The sequence below is a fragment of the Onychomys torridus genome, chromosome 10 (genome assembly GCF_903995425.1).
Source record: "Onychomys torridus chromosome 10, mOncTor1.1, whole genome shotgun sequence".
In the NCBI taxonomy this organism is placed as follows: Eukaryota; Metazoa; Chordata; class Mammalia; order Rodentia; family Cricetidae; genus Onychomys; species Onychomys torridus.
In genome coordinates, this window is record NC_050452.1 from 45,139,843 (window position 1) to 45,153,988 (window position 14,146).

The window sequence follows — 14,146 nt, forward strand, 5'->3', positions numbered from 1 at the left end:
CCCAAACTCCCTTGGTCTGCAGTAACATAAACAGCCTCCATTGCATGCTCCACAGCCATACCCTTCCCAGTTTCACTCTATTTTCTCCATCAGGATGGGCTGAAATCTTTTGAAATTGAACCCAATTATGTAGTTTCAGCTGGGTATGATGGGCACAGGATCACAAAAGTGTGCACACACTGCTGGTGCCTCTCCCTCTGCATCTGGGGTGTGCCATTCCTTTGCAGGGATACATAAGTGTGAACACACTCCTGGTCCCTCTTGCTCTGCATTTGGGGTGTGCTGTTCCTTTGTTGCTGTGTAAGGCTTCCTTTCGTCAGGGCTTCAGCGAGTCACGCTGCTCCTTTAACTCTGAACTTGTGTGAGACCCAGACATAGCACATACTCCTGTTCTCAGTGGGAGAGAATGCTAACTTAGGCCTGTCCTTTAAGATTTGGGACTCTGTCCTTCAGATCTACATGTATTGATAACCCAAAGCAATTTTTCTCGAATGCTTTTTGAAACACGGTTTGTATGCTTTTTATGTAATAAGGCACAGACACAGGGATATATTCAATATTTAGATCAGAATTTATTTTGTACTTGATGGAAAATCTGGCATTGCTTGTTCAGGGTAATTGTGTGCAGTGCAATGAATTCAGTTTATGTAAAGTAATATTGAATACCGAAGTTCCATGGTAAGCCTGCTAAATCATCCATTCAATAATAGACTCACATTTCCCCAGGTCTGGATCATGTGTTTTGACAGCTTTTAAAGCAAAGCAAAGCAGCAATTATTTCAAAGTGATGGTGGAAACAAACCAGTAATGAGAGAGAAATCCTAGACAATGGGTCTACAGTCAAGGATTATCTCTCTTCAACAGTTTAATTCACAGACTGTGGACCAGGGAATACTTTCAGTTCGTGACTCCACTTGGCAACTTGGTTATTTTTTTTCATTAAAAGATAAATAAAGGAAATGTCAATAATGTTGCTTACTTTAAAGAATAATTATCTATTATTTTAAAGAGTTTTTTAAAATTTTGTTTTATAATTAAAACTTTTGCTGTACACTAAATGGATGTTTAGATGGTGTTTTAAAGATGGGGTCTTATGTAGCCCAGGCTGGCCTTGAACTTGCTATGTAGCCAAGGATGATCTTGAACTTTTGATCTTCTTCCCTGACCTCCTGAGTGCTAGGATTACAGGCATACACCACCATGATGGATGATGTTGCTCTGTATTCTATAAATGTGTTGCTCTGATTGGTTGATAAATAAAATGCTGATTGGCCAGTAGCCAGGCAGGAAGTATAGGTGGGATAAGCAGACAAGGAGGATTCTGGGAAGAGAAAGGCTGAGTCAGGAGATGCCATCCATCCAGGGAGCAGAATGTAATGGCACACAGGTAAAGTCACAAAACACATGGCGACATACAGATTAACAGAAAATTGGCTGAGTTTAAGTGTAAGAGCTAGTCAGTATTAAGCCTGAGCTGATGGCCGAGCAGTTATAATTAATATAAGCCTCTGTGTGTTTACTTGGCTCTGAGTGGCTGCAGACTGGGCAGGACACAGGAAAACTTCCAGTTACACCACTGTGTGTTTTGAACTTCTCTTTCAGGTATGTGTGTGGAGTACACATGTATTTGTGCAGACCCCTGTGCCACAGGCCACCTTGGCCTTCTTCCTCTACTGTTCATGTTATTTTCTTTTGAGACCTGGACTCTCACTGAAGCTGGAGCTCACCAATCAGTTAGACTGGCTGGGAGTAAGCCCCAGGGGTCCTTCTGGCTCCACCACCTGCTGCTGGGATTATAGATGTGCACCCAGATTTTACATGGGTGCTGGGATGCAAACCCAGGTTCTTGTGTTTTCTCAACACTCTACCTGCTGAGCCACCACCACAGTGCTGACGGCTGAGAGACTAAGTTTGGGAATAGAATTCCTTTGAGGCATTTGTTTTTCTTTTATATTTCTAGTTAATATACAAATCCATCTGATGCAAAAAAATGTACAGATCTAGATTTTTCTTCTGCTCTATACGTAAGAATTATAGAAGTATAAAGGTAAATGTGACATCGTTATCAGTTAACCACCAACATACTTAATATCAGCAACATTCCAGATGTCAGAAAAGGAGAAACGAGCCTTTACTTGAATTTTCAAAGAGAGTTTTATTTTTCTAGGTTGCAAATAAATTGTTCTTATGTTTTTATTCGGTTGTTTCAGGAGATATTCAGCTGAAAAACAAGACACACACACACAAAAATGCTACTGAGAATACTCAGATACCAACGTGGCCTGCAGGGAACAGACACTGTTGATTCTATCACAGACATAAAGAAAGGCAAAGGGAATTTCTCCCTCTTAAGACTACATGCATCATTTGCCCTGGGATAGCCACTGACATGACTATTTTGGGACACTGTGGTACCGATGTCAGCGAGGGTCTGGAACAGAAGCATGCCACAGAATCCCAACTTGCCAAGAACAGGTATGGCTCAGAAAGAGCCCAATGTTCTTGTCACTTCTAGCTGCAAGGTCTTTGCAGCATCTCCCTGAATCAACATACCACCTGGCCAATGCACATCAGTATTTTCTACCCTGCGCCACCACAGTGTGTGTGATCGGGTTAGTAGGTATTTTTGGAATGCAGGTCTGGGCTTCTATTATGTTAATGCCCCTTTTATTCTCTATTGAAAAACATCCAAGCGTTCTAAGTTTGTCACCATCTACCCTGAACTAAAATACTTCTTCAGACCAGGCAGGCGTGGTTCTGCACACCTTTAATCCCAGCACTTGGGAGGCAGAGGCAGGCAGATCTTTGTGAGTCTGAGGTCAGCCTGGGCTACATAGTGAGATCCTGTCTCAGAAATAAATAGTTTTTCATACCCCTTTTTCATACATATTTTCACCCTAGAGGTAATTTTGGTATTTAACAAAAAGTTCAAAGAGGTTAAAAAATGGTAATAAACTGAAGGGTAGCACATTTTAAGTAACCACCAATTTACTCGGTTCTTCAAGCATTTTAAAGTTTAGAAAACATCTTAATATCCTAAAATATGTTAAGGGTTATTATAAATCACCTTTCAGAACATGTCTCTTTTGGAGTGAGGTCCTATTCCTTTACGGTAAGCACATAGTAGATGCTCAATAAATCTTGTCACAAAATGAATGACTACAAAAATATATTTATGTCCTTTTTAAAAAACCAAATAAGTAGTGCTGTTTTTGCTTGTGACATTTATGCAACAAAATGCAGTTCAGCATAAGAACTGACTTAAATACACGTCTTAGAAAAATAGGGCACTCAAAGGTAGACATTTCAAAGATGCACAAAAACCTAGGGTCTCCCTAAGAACTTCTAAATATAGCATGTTTGACCAGGAAAACATGTATTTGTGGAAGAACTGTAAATTGAAGGACAGTTTCAATATAACAAGTATAAGTTTAAGTTAATATATGGAAAATATAATTATCAATAAAAACAACAACAATGTACATTAAGAGAAATGTTAACTCTCTGTATTTGTTAAACTGTGCAAAGTTGCTTGTAGTGTCCTCAGATGGGGGGTCCCGCCTGTGTCGGTGAAGACCATCGCCTTTGAACGGTATGTAGTGAAGAGATTCGGCTGCCACTGCACTAGCTGGAGTCTAGCTGGGTCTCGGTCTTCAGACAGCTGGTGCGGATGTGGGAGACCTGTAACACCGGTAGAAGCAGCTGGAGGGCGTCCTGGATGTATGTGGTGCTATTGCAGCCCTGCAGGAAGGGAAAATGGAGCTGAGGGATATTTTCACAGTCCAGTTTCGACGGCTGTCACTGTTTGACAACATTCTCTTTCATCTGAGGAGAGGGAACACCACCAGACTACACCATTGTGAAACTCTTAGAATGGTCGTGTGTGTGCAGCAAATGTCCACACATCGCTTTGGCTGGAGTATGCCCGGGTCTTTATTATGTAAATTAACAAAGAGACTTCATTCAGAACGAGATAAATCATTTCCGCAGGCTTTTAAGGGATGTGAGCGTGTGCAGATCCACCATGGCCCAGTACGGCCAGTATGAGCCACCCTTTCTCAGGTCAACCCTATGGCCTTGAACTCACAGGACTAAGGAGACTAGAGTCCAAACCACAGATGATTTATAGAAAGCTCTGCACAGAGTACACTGGGGGAGATTATTGTAAACCTGGTGAATGGGTGAAGTTTAGGATATCTAGAACATGAACATTTCTTCTGGGCCAGTGAGTCTTGGGTCTCACATCTGTGGTGCACAAATAAGGTAAATTAATGTGCTAATGTGAACTTTTAATCTGGAAGCCAGGACAGAGATTTGGGGTAGGAGACTGAGAATTGAGACAGAGTCTCACTAGATAGCTTGTGTTGGCCTTGAACTCACCATCCTCCTGCCTCAGATCTTGGAGAGCTAGGATTGCTGGTGTATACACTACACCCGGCTTTCCAGAAGGTAGGTTTTCTTAGACTGTACTCTGTCTTTGACTTCCAGGGTTTTATTAGCTGTGTCTGTTCCACTGGATTTGTCCCTATAGTCCCTGCCCCTTCCGGTCGGTTCCACTCCACCATGTAGCTGTGTCCTAAGCGATGGCACTCGCTGCCAGCACTTTGTTAATTTTTGTCCATTGACAGCTTGGCTTAATGATGGGGCACAATCCCCAGCAATACTGCCATCAATTCTTAGCATTCCTGATGCTCTGTGACCGCCAAAGCTTTCAGGTGGCATCTAAAAGGGAAGATGACCGTATGTGCATTGCCCATGCTCTGCGTCTGCTTGCACGGCCCTGCGGCTACCCACTTCGAGTGTTTTACAGTCTGGTTTCCATCGGAAGATCCCCCTCCACTGGCCACATGCAGAACGCGTGCCCACGCTCTACGAGTAAGGAGGCATCTTGGGCAGCTTCTCTTTTACATCGCTGGGTTCGTTTTTTTTGGCAGAGCCACAGCCGTGCTGGGACGGCCTCCCATCTGTGTAGCTGGTACAATGAAGTGAGCAGGCAAGTCAGGCAGTGAGCACCATGGGGGATTCTACCCTTGTCGCTGAATGGGCAGACATTCTGCAGCATGTTCACTAACCTGGGACTCAGTTTCAGCTACACCAAAGGTTATCGCCAATGAAGGGAAATGCCCGTTTTTACGAAAATCACCAGGAGGCAATGATCTTCCACTGCAGCCAATAATCACAGTGCCAAACTTGGCAGCAGAAATCTGCCTCTGCTGGGGGGGAGGGGGAGTAGCAGGAAATAACCTGCAAGCTTAGCATTTTCTTTTATAACCAGGAATTCTTAAAAATTAGGCATTGCTGCTTTGCCAGAGGCTTTACAGCTGGCTGAGCTACAAGAATGCACACACACACACACACACACACACACACACACACACACACACAGACTGCTAGAGACTGTTGGTGATAAGATTTGAATTTTGATAACACTTGCTGACTGGGAGAAAGAGGAAAGAATAGTTGTAGCATCTGCTTTGATTTGGAATCCTTTTCTCTCCGGGGACTACTTACCTCTAAAAACACACTATTGATCATGGGGTTAAGGACTTCAGCCTTCTTGTTGCTCTGTGAAATTGAAAGTAAGAAATTGACAGATTAGGGGTTTACACGTAAGGCTTAGCACATCAGATGTGAGACGCCGCTTTGTAGAGGGATGTCTTAGGGAGACGACGGAGAGACGTGTGTGCTTACTGGAGACCAAGCTCCGTGTCTGCACCTTCCTTATGTGATCTCTAATTCTAGCAGCGATCCTAGGAGGGGGTTGGGGTTGTGATGTGCTAGATGAAGAAACAGCAATCCTGAAGGTTGAGCGATTTGTGTAAGATCACGTTGCTAGAAAAGAAAACTCAGATCTGTTTGGACATTTGTAGCCAATTGGATCCTGTCTTCTATGTGCACAATTTGCCTGATACCATCCTATACCCAGATCAGCTACACTTGGAATGTGAATTTGTCATGATTTTGATTATTGTGTTTGAATAGTCTTTTTGGTTTTTATGTAACCCAGATTGGCCTCGAACTCATGATCCTCTTTCCTCACGCTTCCAGAGGCTGGGATTACGGACCTGTATCATGCCCCATTGCACATTTTAATTAAGGTATCTATAGAGCTTACTGAGATTTTTATTCTTAAGAATTTTATTCTATTTATTTTTCATTATGTGTATGTGTGTAGACGTTGGTGTGGATATGTGCATGTGGGTGCTAGTGCCCTCAGGGGCCAGAAGAGGGCATCAGATTCCCTGGAGCTGTAATTATAGGCAGTTATGAACTGTTCTATGTGGGTGCTGGGAACTCAACTCTGGTCCTCTGCAAAAACAGCACATGCTATTAACTACTGAGTCATCTCTCCAGGCCCTGAGCGGGTTTTTTTGTTTTGTTTTATTTTGTTTTGTTTTGTTTTTTAAATTTTAGTTTCATATTTTGGCTTTCTCAAAATTTCCAGTTAAGTCCCTCACTTATTGATGCTAGTAGCCCAGTCTGTCTGTCCTTTCTTTGTTCTCTCTTTCCTTGCTCCTCCAGCTGTTCTCTCTTTCCTTCTTCCTCCACGGCAGCCGCAAACACGAGTCTTGGGTCTACGTTATCTACCAGAAGAGCAGCAAGGTGAAAATGTCCTTAACTATAACTTCCAAATACACCTGCAGAATCAGGTTTGAAAAGCTCATGGGTGTGTAAAGCATGGAGAACAAACCCCTATCTCAGGTGCTCCAAAAGGCCAAGATGCTCATTATCCTTAGGTATATTATCTGGCTGTCAATCAGCACTCTTCGCTATTGAACCTTCTCCTACAACAATGAATCATTAATGGGGCAAGAGTAGTGGGCTGCCCTCCCTTACCGTACCTGGAGGCTCTGTGGCAAACAAAAGCATATGAATTAAATATATCTTCGCAGAGAAGCCTCCCTTCTTTGGCGTTCCTCTACAGAGGGTAATGCCTTGCTGAGGAAACCACGGTGGAGCCTTGTGGGAGGTGGGGAGAGCAGCTCTTTAAAAACGCACTCCACTCATTGTAGTAAGTAACCAGAAGAATCCATTACAGGATTTGCTTTCATGTTTATGTGATTATCGATAAACCTCTAAGAGATCATCAAAATGAGGGCAGGAAAATGACATTGGTTTTCAGAATCAATGAGATGTGTGGGCAATTTGAACGGAGTCTGGAGAGCAATGCACGCTCATTAGCTTCAAGTTATGAAAAATGGCTGTTTGGGAGGACGGAAACAATGTCAGATGCAAGTGATTCGTCACAGCTGCAGACGGGCTTTGTTGTGGTGATGCCATGTCTGTTAGCTCCATTTTAAGATGTAGCTTTCACCGTCTCCAAATGGACAACACAGCTGCTGATTTTTGCAAAACCAAAAATGTTTGTACCTGTGTTTGAATCTGTGTGCAATTATAAGTGCAAGCATATACCCACCTGCTGGAAACATGGCTCAGCCAATGGAGACCCTGGCTTAGGAACAGACCTTGGCTTGGTCACCTAGGGCGTATTAACAATGCAGAGTCTCAGTCCTCAGCTCACCTACACTAAGAATCTGCATTTGAACGAGGTCTCCAGGTGGTTGATGTGCATGGTAAGGTTTGGGAAGCATTATGCTAGAGTATGATATGGTACATGGAGAAGAGAACACTGTCACAGACATTACCCACTCCAGGCGGAAAGCCTGTTTATCACAAATCAAATAAAACCCACAGACACCTCGGGGACACCAAATAGTTGGTTATCTCTCTGATGCTCCATAGACTGCTGTGGGGAGCTGTGAGATCAATGAAGAGGCCCCGGGAAAATATGGTCACTTCTCTGGGACTTGGGTTCCTCTGCTAGTGAGCTGCAGAATGTGAGGAAATGGAACAGAAGAGGTTGGGGACCTGAATGGATGAGGCCAGCCCTGTGTAAACCCACCATTCCCACCAAAGCCCGTCATCAAGTAATTTGGGAGTATAGGAGTGCGCTTCATCCACCCTGATATACCAATGGCTTCCATCTCTCCATCATTCTGCTTACAGACAACGATACATCACTGCTGAAAGCCTACAATTAGAAAAGCCCAAGATCCGCCAAGCAAACCAGACTCCTGACAGCAGTATGGATTGGTGGCCTGTAGCTCACCCTCCATTCATAGAGCCACTTACAGAAGTGTGGGGACAGATTTCTTCTAAGGACTGCTCTTGACCTAAAATGCAGTAACACCACAGCAGCTAGTAGTCTTCAGGACACAAGCTTGTCCCCAGCCACTGCTGAGTGACACCAAGGTGGACATCTGACCATCTGACCCATGCCAAGGGTCTTTCTGAAGCCTCTCACCCAGGAAAAAGGGAGGTGAAGGGAGAAACATACTTCAGCAATGTTTCAGAGAGTGCGGGATGAGCTCTATCATTGGGTCCCCAAAGCTGTTCACAGCCTTCGACTGCCTTCCGTCCATAAAGCCCCCATTTATCTGAGCAATTTATAACCCACCCCTAGAGGCCTAAAAGAGAGCATAACCCTGGCTTCAGACTTCCGGTCATCCTCAGTAAACTCTACATTGCAATCAGAAATACCCTAACTAAAACCTGTTTGCTGCGTCTCTGGGAAGGATCAGAGCTTGCATCCGAGACATTAAAGGGAAGGAAGAAAGTTAAAGGGGAATGGTTCCCTCTTATCCCCAAAGGTGGGGCTTTGCAACGTGACTGATTTCTCACCCCCATGTGTATGTGTGCAGTGTGGAGGGGGGATCACACATGTTTGCATGTGTGTGCACGTATGTGTGGAGGTCAGAGGTTAATGTTGGGTCTTTTTCAGTCATGCTCTACTTTAATTACTGAATCAGGGACTCTTGCTGAACCTGGAGCTAGCCAGTTTGGTTACCCTAGCTAGCCATCTTGCCCTGGGTGGGAGGAGCCCTAGTGTCCCCCAGAGCACTGACATTATAGGCAGGTTCTGGGGATCTGAACTCAGATTCTCATCCTCACACATCAAATCGTTTATCTACTAAGCCATCTTCCCAGCCCACAAGCACTACCTGGGGCAGAAAAGGACAGAAAAAGATAACTTGGATATGTAATCAGAAACCACACACTGAAATAAGTGCAGTTTTTCAAGGCTATTATCTCGAGAACAGAAACACTTAGATGTTAATTGACATTCTGTTTTTCTTTTGAAACTCTTATCACATGTGACTTAGAGGGGGCAATAGTGAGTGATAATATTTAAATTTAATTATATTAAGAGAGATTCTTGAGTAGTGAAATCATAGATACTAAGCAATGGAAAGGAACTTTTGACATCCATTCTTCTGATATATGAATAAAATGAGGTCCACAGAGATCTCACCACTCACCCCACAGCTCAGATGTCTGAAACAGCAGACTGGAGTCCAGACAGACAGACAGACAGGAGACTGGAGTCCAGACAGACAGACAGGAGACTGGAGTCCAGACAGACAGACAGAAGACTGGAGTCCAGACAGACAGACAGAAGACTGGAGACCAAACAGACAGTCAACAGACTGGAGCCATAGCCCAGACAGACAGACAGCAGATTTGAGTCCACAGCCCAGACAGACAGACCGCAGACTGGAGTCTGCAGCCCAGACAAACAGACCGCAGACTGGAGTTCAGACAGACAGACAGACTGCAGACTGAAGTCCACAGCCCAGACAGAGGAGAGCTGATGGTGTTTAGAGAGGCGACCTCAGCCTGATTTTAGCAAACAGCATATCACAGATCTACGTATGGAGTTGTCTCCAAAGGTGTCATGTTCCTGACTTCTCCTCATCCCTCCACTTCCCTAAAACAATGTAAGAAAGCGGTCCAAACTGTACTCTTACCCCGACCGTGGTTAAAGAATTTGTAAACTTCTTTGATAAGGAGGCTACTTCATTGCACATCGCTGTGGTTAATCTGAAACAAGGAAAAGGAAGTTTGGAGGTTTTCAATAAACTACAGTAACTTAACCCTCGAGACAATGATTGATGTGAACTCGGTACGACATCAAAAGGACAGTGCGGAAGTGTGAGGTCACTCTACAGAAATGAGCAGTTTTCCTCAACAACCTTCCACAGGTCACAGTTTTCTTTCCAGTTTAATAAAGGAATAATCCTCTAATTAATTTGCCCTCTTTTTAGAGTCAAAGCCATGTGCAGGAAAATATCAAGCTTGAGTCTCATTTTCATAGGACTGGAAATTCAGGCCAGGGGGCTTTCCTCCAGTATCTGGGTCATTTTAAAATAATGGATATTCATCGAGGCACTTAATCACATGTCATCTGATGACTAAACTGAGCCTGCCAAGTAACCTGCATGGGACATACAGTAGTAATCGAAGAAAGGAGATTCAAACTCAGGCATTTCACACACACACAAGCACACGCGCACACACACACACACACACACACACACACACGCACACTCGAACACTTCTTGGCCCTCGGGAACAACCCAGGGTCTTGGATATACTAAGTAAGCACTCGACCCTCCTCTCCCCTTTTAGCAGTGTGCTGTTATGTGTATTCTTGGGGGCTACTTTGGCTCCCTTGTTTCAATAATAATGGCACGGTATTTGGACATCAGCTCAAATTCCATGTCATTATTATATATAATTATACACATAATAGTTAATGACTTATTTTTAGCTCTGTTTTCTATTTTCAAGAAGTTTCCATACTGTTTTCACATGTGTGTGTGTGTGTGTGTGTGTGTGTGTATATACATATATATATATATATATATATATATATATATATATATGTATATTTGTGTTTGCATAACACTAGATAAACTAATAATAACAACAACTGTTTATTAAAGAACATAAACTACAATGGATAATGCAGAAATGCAGCCTGCAGAGAACTGGCTTGCATTAGTGGCTGTCATGCCCAGAAAATAGACTATACAGGGCAGGTAAAATCTCTGCAAAGGGTGGTGTGTGTCTTCCTACTTTTGTGCAGGTAGCTGAGGAGTTACATTAGATATCCTTTCTCTGTGGGTGTAGCATGAAAGTAGAAATTCTCTCAATGTTCTGTGCCTTGAAAACTTGGCTCTTGTTCACACCTCTGAATGATCTGGTGTGCTTCCTTTTTCTTTCTTTCTTTCCTTTTTTGTTCTTTTTCAAGTCAGTGTTTCCCATTGTAGCTCTGGTTGTCCTGGAACTCACTCTGTAGACCAGACTCACAGAGATCTGCCTGCCTCTGCCTCCCAAGTGCTGGGATTAAAGGCAATGTGGGTCTCTTCTTAAATCTCATAAACAACTCCTATGTTTTTTTTTATTATTATTATTATTATTATTTATTGCTGTATAATACATTTCCTAAGGGAGTCCTTATATTTTAAAATGAGCATACAGTAACAGAACAGTTGACATGAAAATATAAATCTTCAGTTGCTTGGAGTATGTGCATTTTGAATGGCACACACACACACACACACACACACACACATGCACCAGCGTGCGCACATGCAATTAAAAAAGTAAGAATTAAAAGTGGCATTAACTTTATCAGAACTTTTGCTTGGTCCTGAGCTGGTTTTTCCTCTTCTTGGCCATGAAGAATCAGCTCTGCGACTTTATGGAGTTGCTCAATACAGCGCGCCGTTACTTCAGCCAGGCTTTCGATGGACAGCATGTACACTTCCTGAAATGACCACACACAACAGAATTAGTCACCAATCAGTTTTCAAAAATTCCTGTCACATTGAAAAAAAAAACAAGAACACAATGATAGGCACATACTGTAATACTGAGCTACACCCTGATCCCTAGAAGATGTAATCCTGTGTCCTCTATAACTCAAAGGGTAGGGGTGATGGTTTAGTCAGTTAAAGCTTCTGCATAAGCACCAAGGACCTGAGTTTGGATCCTCAGCACCTACATAAATACTGCACACCTTTAACCTTAGGACTGAAGGATGGAGACAGGCTGATCCCTGGGCCTCACTGGCCATAGACAATAGTGAGCTCCAGGTTCAGTGTGAGACCTTGACTAAATAAATAAATGAATAAATGAATAAATAAGGTGTAGAGTGACTGAAAAGAATTAGAAAAATCAACCTCTGGCCTCTGCACAGAGACAAACCATGCATACAACGTGTGTGTGTGTGTGTGTGTGTGTGTGTGTGTGTGTGTGTGTGTGTGTGTGAGCGTGTGCTGCCAGGTCCCCAGGGGTAAGACAAGCCTAGTCACACTTGTGTCCTCAACAGTCAGAGTGACACTGGGCACACGATAGGCAGATGGTGAGGAAGGTTCGTGAAGGAAAGATGAACAGAAGCACGTCAGTGAACATGTTCCCTTGGAGTGATCAACCTTAGTCGCTTTAAAATGAGAATCCGGCAGAAAGAGCAATTATTGCAGATGACTTTTGGGGCATGGGCAGGACATACAGTCTACACCTATAATCTAAACTGCAGAGAAGCCACCGCAATGCAAGGTTTTGGGGGGGGGGGAAGAAAGAGCTTCAATTACCTCATTAGTGAGGGAACATAAAGACAATTTATAGTAACACATTTGCATATAAGATGGAGATTCACTGTAAAGATAAATCAATTATGTTCTGGAAGATCTTTCTGCTTTTAAATTACAAAGTTATGGAGAAAAGCTACAAAATGTATGGGAAGCTTGGCCATACGTTGTCTTGGACAGCGAGACTGAGTGTCTCCAGCGGTCTCACGTTCGTGAACGCAGGGCACAGTGTAAATGGAAAAGGGCTATCCTCACTTGAACCGGGGCTGCTCAGAAACCTCCATTGATGACGCTGGGTGACGTGGAGTGGATTTACCTCTACAGTCTTAGTTCCTTTCCCGCCCATTTTGTCTTCTGCGGGTTCTTTGTCTGGCTCTTCCTTTTCGCCTGTCGTCTCTTCCTCCTCTGACTTTTTGGTCACATCTATGGACACCAGGCTCCGACCCTCCTCCACCCAGTCATGAGCTCTCTTCATGGCCTGCAAAGGCCCCAACCAAACCATACGATTACCATGGGAACGTGAAAACCAAGTCATTTCAAGTGGGGGGGGGGGAGTGGGGGACCATTCCTTGAGCTCCTCCTTGTTGTTTGTAGAAACTGTGAACTAGGAGAACAGGGCAGAATGGAAAGTCTATAGAGACCATCGAAGGGCCTGAGAACTTTAAAAAGTGCATTAAAAAGTAATTATCCATTTCTATTTGATGTGCATTGGTGCCTTGCCTGCATGTATGTCTGTGTGAGGGTGTCAGATCTTGGAGTTACAGTTGTGAGCTGCCATGTGGGTGCTGGGAATTGAACCCAGGTCCTTTGGAAGAGCAGCCAGTGCCCTTAACCGCTGAGCCATCTCTCCAGCTCCTAAAAGAGGGCCTTTTAAAATGCTATTCAGATGACAATAAAAAGGACAGACACTCTGTGACCGTGTGTTCTTCGTGTTTCATGGTCAGCGATAAAAGACAGACTGTAATTTTTCTTGTATAGGCTGGAAATCTGTCAGGGGTGGTGGTGAGAGCGAACTTCCTCATGTGGTGGTTTTCCTAATCATCCCAGAAAATAATGTATGGGATGGAAGGAAGAACCATGGCGGCTTTGCTTCTGATTCACTGCAGACCCTCCCACCTCTGGGGGACCAGAGGCCTGGAGGGTCCAGGAGTGAATCATAAGCTACCCGTGACCTACAACATTGTGGAAGCCGCAGAAACCATCTCTCCAGCCTTGTTGGCAGCTTCCTGAATTCAGAGAAGAGACAGACTCATGCGGAGCTCATTGGCTCCTTCAAGCTGTCTGCCTAAGTAGCTGGTGTCGCTCATCTTATGCTAAACTGACTTACCTTAAATCCTATGTGTCAAAGTCTAACCCGTCGGAATGATGGGGGGTACTTGAAGAGGGGACTAGGGAAGAGACACCCTAAAAAGTCCTCTTTGGGGAATAAAGGCTCACCCACACAACTGAGAAGTCGTTCCCCCCCACACCCGCTTCCAAGCAGTAGCAGGCACTGCAAGGAGATGAATGAGGTAATTTCCCAGTGCTCAAGTCCCTGGCCTGCCAGATTGGTGACCCCTAACAGAGAGAAAGAAATTACTCATCTTGCCACCCCTGTACCTCATTCTGCCCTTCCTTATAATAGGTGAGTGCCTATGCAAACCTCTGCTAAGTAAGGTAAGAGGAAAAGGGGAAAAAATTATGTAGCTTTGAATAATTAATGGTCAGTG

The 14,146-nt window shown here is 43.8% G+C and overlaps 1 protein-coding gene across 1 annotated transcript in view; it reads right to left on the minus strand.

Annotated features, from left to right (window-relative positions):
- Positions 1-2,817: 2,817 nt before the first annotated feature.
- Positions 2,818-14,146, minus strand: part of Fam114a1 (family with sequence similarity 114 member A1) — a 66,800-nt gene continuing 55,471 nt past the window's right edge. The window contains exons 10-14 of the mRNA XM_036200994.1: positions 12,754-12,915; positions 11,475-11,614; positions 9,810-9,882; positions 5,512-5,565; positions 2,818-3,741 (exon numbers count right to left, since the gene is read on the minus strand). Of these exons, the coding sequence (XP_036056887.1) occupies positions 3,625-3,741; positions 5,512-5,565; positions 9,810-9,882; positions 11,475-11,614; positions 12,754-12,915 (546 nt within the window). The 3' untranslated portion in view covers positions 2,818-3,624. The remainder of the gene's footprint in view (positions 3,742-5,511; positions 5,566-9,809; positions 9,883-11,474; positions 11,615-12,753; positions 12,916-14,146) is intronic.